The 6,015-nt window shown below is 43.9% G+C and overlaps 2 protein-coding genes across 12 annotated transcripts in view; both read right to left on the reverse strand.

Moving 5' to 3' along the window:
• The window catches only part of LOC103129441 (calponin homology domain-containing protein DDB_G0272472-like), an 11,134-nt gene extending 6,701 nt beyond the window's left edge, over positions 1-4,433 (reverse strand). Inside the window, exons 1-3 of one of the 2 annotated variants that reach the window (XM_016665081.1) lie at positions 3,963-4,433; positions 3,857-3,886; positions 1,993-2,222 (exon numbers count right to left, since the gene is read on the reverse strand). In XM_016665081.1, coding sequence (XP_016520567.1) covers positions 1,993-2,222; positions 3,857-3,886; positions 3,963-3,972 — 270 coding nt within the window. In that variant the 5' untranslated portion in view covers positions 3,973-4,433. Of the gene's footprint in view, positions 1-1,992; positions 2,223-2,707; positions 3,187-3,856; positions 3,887-3,962 lie in introns of those variants that run through there. The other variant, XM_016665082.1, reaches the window with a different exon arrangement.
• unm_hu7910 (un-named hu7910) overlaps positions 1-6,015 on the reverse strand; it is a 29,171-nt gene that overhangs the window by 14,172 nt on the left and 8,984 nt on the right. For 6 of the 10 annotated variants that reach the window (XM_016665077.1, XM_016665075.1, XM_016665073.1 and 3 more), the window contains one exon: positions 5,142-5,282. The exons of the other annotated variants lie outside the window; for them this stretch is intronic. In XM_016665077.1, coding sequence (XP_016520563.1) covers positions 5,142-5,282 — 141 coding nt within the window. The remainder of the gene's footprint in view (positions 1-5,141; positions 5,283-6,015) is intronic. 10 annotated transcript variants of the gene reach the window in all.

The following is a 6,015-nucleotide window of genomic DNA, read 5'->3' on the forward strand; positions in this document are numbered from 1 at the left end:
TGTAGGTTTCTGGTGGCGCAGCTCTGTGCTGCCTTCAGGAGAATGGGACATCAGAGTGTCATCCATAAAATTTCACCCACATGGCATTTACTGTTCAAACCAGAGCTTTCAGTGGAAAAACAAAAGTTCCAGGTCCTTTTAATGCCATAGAAATGAGACAGAAACATGGATTATATCTTTATATAGACCTGTCTATTGATTATAGATTAATAGTTTTACTGGACAGAAATTACAAAGAACAAATCTGGTTCTTAATCAAATCTAATTAAAAACATAAATAAGTGATAAGTTATTTACTGTTATGATCTGTAAGATGTATTTATTCTCAGTACTAGGTGTGGTCTCAACAAACCCATGACATTTCAACAATATTATTTGACTTTTTATCTGGAAATAGTGTCTGTTTATTCTTGCCATACTCTGTATTAATTATTGCTCGAAAGGTCTTGCCATACCAGTTTACTCCTCTGTATTTACTTTAGTTTCTTAGTTTATTCTTGCATTTTGTTATTCATTCATTCCCATTTAGTTTCCTTTGATTAGTATTATCCTCTCTTGGTTTATTGCTATGTCCACTTTAGTTTGTTTCCTGTTGCTAAATTTATTTGATCATTTATTGACCATCATTAATCTTCACTCATCACCTGCTGCGCCGCCTAATCATCATGTTTCACATCATGTGTTTGTTTTTCACTGTTCAGCGTCGGATTCTCTGTTTTTATGCCATAATTCACATCTAGTTCGTCGCTCCGTTTTATGTCCCGCTTCTCCTGTTTCAGAGTTTTGCGCAATGTGCGCGTCTTTTTTTTTTTTACCCCCTAAGGTGCAGGGCGGTCGGGAAACGCATCAACGGGTTAAAGGCAGACTGACATAAACCTTTTAAACAACGAAAACAATTTCGGTATTCTGATTATTGAAATTTAAAAGTGCTGTGTTGTTCTATCTCCCCCGTTTCATACCGGACCTTACAGCTCCGTTGTTAACGCTATAAAATGAACGCTCTCTGTCGTGGTATCACCATGGAGGGATTTTTTTATTTAAATGGTTCATTTTTCAGAGGGATACAAAGTGGGGGTATCGTGATTTTAGCTACCAGTAGCAGGAGAACGGAGCTGCGCCAAGAAGCTAACAAACACAGGATAGAAGAAGAGCTGCCATCGATACAGTTGCAGCCAAGCATGGTTTAATGTTACACAATACAGTTTTACCAAGTTGCTCAAAGTCTAAACTGGCATTGTTGTGCATTTAAGGTGTAAAGTTTACCTTCGACCAAAGGCATCCCAGCGCCCCCCTTTTGTAAAAATGTCCGCCAGCGCCCCCTGCCGTACTCTGAACGCCCCCTGAGGGGCGGTACCACCCACGTTGAGAACCGCTACTCTAAGCCCACATGGCCCCAACTGGTGACCAATCGGCCACGTTTAGCCCACATGGCCCCAACTAGTGAGACCAATCGGCCACGTTTAGCCCACATGGCCCCAACTAGTGAGACCAATCGGCCACCTTTAGCCCACATGGCCCCAACTGGTGACCAATCGGCCACGTTTAGCCCACATGGCCTAAACTGGTGACCAAGCGGCCACGTTTAGCCCACATGGCCCCAACTAGTGAGACCAATCGACCACGTTTAGCCCACATGGCCCCAACTAGTGAGACCAATCGGCCACTCTAAGCCCACATGGCACCAACTGGTGACCAATCGGCCACGTTTAGCCCACATGGCACCAACTGGTGACCAATCGGCCACCTTTACCCCACATGGCCCCAACTGGTGACCAATCGGCTACCTTTAGCCCACATGGCACCAACTGGTGACCAATCGGCCACGTTTAGCCCACATGGCCCCAACTGGTGACCAATCGGCCAAGTTTAGCTCACATGGCACCAACTGGTGACCAATCGGCCACGTTTAGCCCACATGGCACCAACTGGTGACCAATCGGCCACCTTTAGCCCACATGGCCCCAACTGGTGACCAATCGGCCACCTTTAGCNTTCAAGCCTCCTCTCATCTCTCAGTTGTTCCTGAGCTGCTTCCAGGTCCTTCATCTTCTGTGCCCAAGCCGCCTCCCTCTCCTGCTCCTCCTCAGCCAGGAGCGCCCGGATCTCGGCTAGTGCGATCCGAGCGATCCTCTTGGCCTCCATCTTCTCGTGGATCAGCCTGAGCTCCTCCCTCAGAGCCGAGCGCAGCTTGACGCCTCGGACCGGAGGACCCGAAGTCTGAGCTGAAAGATTTCAGCCGACCGGTTAGAAATGATCATCTTCCACAGACACAGCAAGGAGGATCTGGGAGACACGTTAGTATTTATGGTTTCAACTGAAAACTAACATGAACTTCAGTGACATCTTTTTGTTTGTTTTACTGACTGGAAACAAACATGATACTAAAGGTGTCTATTGTCATCACAACATGACCATGCACATATCACTAAGGACTGCTTGCTGAGTGTCAGGAGTTCAAACCTTAATGTTACTAAGATATTCAGCCTGTTGGAGGAATCATCTCTACTTTGGTCTCATCTGCCTAGAAGACATTGTCCCATAACCTTGTCCTTCAACCCTTTCAAATGACCTTTAACCTGCTAGTGTGCAACAATTAGGATCAATTAGTGATGCTAATTGTTTCATGGAAATCATCCATTACAGTTAATCAGAGCCAAGCATCAACATTTTCACACTCTGGTTTCTAGGAGGCAGTAGATTTTTGTACCTTTGGTTTGGTTCGTTTCAGCCTCTCCTGAAGTCTCTCCTGATGCTGAGAGCAGAAACAACTCGTCAAACTGCTGAGATCATCTACATTTACTCTCATGCTGAGCACAGGCCACCCAACCGTCTCACAGGCGAGCATCAGTGAACCACTGCATTCCAAACAAGCCCAAACCGAAGGTGAGTGAAAGGCATTCTGGGAGCTAACCATCTTATCTCCAAAGATTAACAACAAATCAAAACGTAAACCGTTCTGCTTTCAGCATGAACAGCTCATGATTAAACATACCAAGCGGCAAAACAACGAAACCATGCGATTAATGCGCGACAGGAACTCCCTGCAGATCAAGAATCATCATGAATATTTCCTGATGGCAATCCATCAAGAAATCAGCTGACAACCAAAATCAGCCACTTAAAGCCCACTGGTCCCAACTGGTGACCAATCGGCCACTTTCAGCCCACATCAATCAATCAATCAAATTTTATTTGCATAGCACATTTCAGCAGCAAGGCATTTCAAGGTGCTTTACATAATTAAAAAACAAAATAAAAACAGTATGTGACATTGAATTAACAGTAAGAAAGAGAAATCAGCCACTCTAAGCCCACATGGCACCAACTGGTGACCAATCGGCCACGTTTAGCCCACATGGCACCAACTGGTGACCAATCGGCCACGTTTAGCCCACATGGCACCAACTGGTGACTAATCAGCCATGTTCAGCCCAGCTAGCGGCCAGTTGGGTAGAAAATCAAAACTCCTATCTTTGTAACCAGTAAACTCACCATAAACTCATTAATGACCAAAACCATTCAGGAGATTTCGGTGCTGCCATTCATAAAACTGAACTGAACTGAATCCTGTCTTTGTGGCTCAGGAGAAACAGAACAATCAACTCCAAACGCCAGGATGTTAAATACGGCAAGCCATTAGACTCACAATCCCTTTTCTACAAACAAGTAGTAAAAGATTGGCTAGTTTACTGTTAAACAGGTAAAAATAAAGCATTAAAGTTTGGTGTTTAGTTAAGACTGTTATTCAATGTTAACATAAACTGTAGCAGAGGTTGAAGGCGTTTCCAGCTGAATCAGATCCAGCAGACATGCTGTCAGGTTCAACATGGAGCGCCGTTAGTAAACTCCACATTACCTCTGCGCCTGCCTCTCTTCTTCTCCTCCTCTACGGAGTTCAGAAACAGAAACACGCATCAGGTGAGCGCGGCGCTGCAGACAGACCCAAACCCAGCCAACCGTACCTGTTCTCATCCGCTCAGAGCTTCCTCTGAACTTCCTCTGATCTGAGGGGAGAGAGCTGCGGCTTTAGCTCAGAGAACAGGAAGAAACAGCAGCTGACGGAGTTCAGGGAGGTTAAAGGTCACAGGAGGAATATCAACAAGGGTGCAGCTGGTGTCAGGTTTAATAAACGAGGTTAACCTTATTGGTCAGAAAACATGAAGCCCAGTGTAAACACACCAACCATGCAGCTCATAGAAACGTCTGATGTCATTCAGGTGTGAGAGACTAAAAAAACCTGCATCGTTCTGCAGATTTTACCGACACGATGCAGGAAGAGATGTCAACGCCTGAAACTAACCTGATTTAAAGAGACGGATCACGTTCAAGCAGCCAACCAATCAGAACGCAGCAACGTGCATTAATTTAAAAACAGAAAAATGTTGATTTGATCTTAATGAGCAGAAGATTTTAGTGTTAATACTGTTGACTCAAACGTATTTCTGATTTGTAGCTTTTTGTTTGTTTGTTGTAAAAATAAAGTCTCATAATATGACAATAAAATAAAAATCAAGAATAAAGTCAATTTTATTTTACATGACTTTGGTCACGTTAGATCTTGATTATCGAAGCTTTCATCTCATTAAAACTTTTTTTTTCTCATTTTAAAACTTTTTTCTGGTAATATTGCCTCTTTATTTTTCTAATATTAAGACTTTATTCTAAAATTATAATATTGTTATTATAATTCTTAGCCTGGTCCTAATAGTCTGCCGTACCGAAACAACAAATTGCATACATAATTTTTTTTATTTAATAATAATAGCTCAATAAATAAAATCTGACATAAAATCATGTGACATTATGCAGTTATGACATAAAATTGCAAACTTTTAATTTTAGCTAAAATATTAATTATTTTTCTTTCTAATCAGCTCGTATGAAGATAAAAACAGTTTTAATCTCTTCCTCTTCATTTCTCCTTGCTTGTTGTATTTGTCTCCAGAACCCAGTCCTCCCAGTCCTCCCAGTCCGCTCCTGCAGTGGGAACTGGAGCTTCGACTCAGACCTGTTGGATCTGGTTCTACGCCGTCAGACCGCCTGCTTCCTGTTCTACTGGTTCTGCAGGTCCAGAATGACCCCTTTGACCTCCACATCATCAGCGGAGGCCTCCCGCCCTTCCTCCTCCTCCTCTTCCTCACCTCGCTGTGCAGGGGGAGAAACTACATCATAAAGGAAGGTGAAGAAGCCATAGATCCAATCAGAGCCCTCCTCTGCTAAAATGTTCAGAACCTCCTCGAGCGACTCGGCGTTGGCGCTACGGCCGCCATCTTTGGTCAGGCCTGACGAGAGAGAGGGAGAGAAAAGGAGGGAGAACAGGATGGAGGGGAAGATGGAGGACTGGAAATAAGGAGGAGATGAAGAAAACAGCAGGATGGAGAAAAGGATGACTGGAATGAAATCAGGATAAAAAATAAAGAAATGATGAAAAAATAAAGAAATGATGAATGAGGGAGAAAGATCGAAAGTTAAAGATGATCCAGAAACATCAGGAAAACATTTTCTCTCTGTCTCGTCTTGTCAGCGCCCTCTGCTGGTCTCGTTAGAAACTCTTCCTGCCTGATTCACTGATCAGATGCAGCTTCTGGGTAAAGAAGAGCTGCAGAGCTTCAATCTAAGAACAGCTAAACGCCACCGGACCGTAAAGCATTCAGTTCAGCCGGACTGGACCGGTCACACTGAGGAGGAAAAACGCGAAACTACGCTTCATTTCTGCTCTAAAGTTGGGGCTGAACATTTCAGACCGATGTTAACCTAACCCAGAGGTTCCCAAACTGTGGGGCGCGCCCCCTGGGGGGGCGCCGTGTCATTGCAGGGGGGGCGCAGGAAGCCGTCTGGATGAGAAACAAATAAAATATGAATCTGTATGCGCTGGGTTTTTACCTTAGAATGACCAACTCTCTGTTATTCCTATGTCAATTTGATACAGTAGGGGCTTCCTCACTTCCCATACTTGTGTCCTCTGTCACTTTTATCAGCAGTTAAAACTGTTTAATCCGTTGTTAACATGTTGTA

Source organism: Poecilia formosa, unplaced genomic scaffold (assembly GCF_000485575.1).
Source record: "Poecilia formosa unplaced genomic scaffold, Poecilia_formosa-5.1.2 Scaffold547, whole genome shotgun sequence".
In the NCBI taxonomy this organism is placed as follows: Eukaryota; Metazoa; Chordata; class Actinopteri; order Cyprinodontiformes; family Poeciliidae; genus Poecilia; species Poecilia formosa.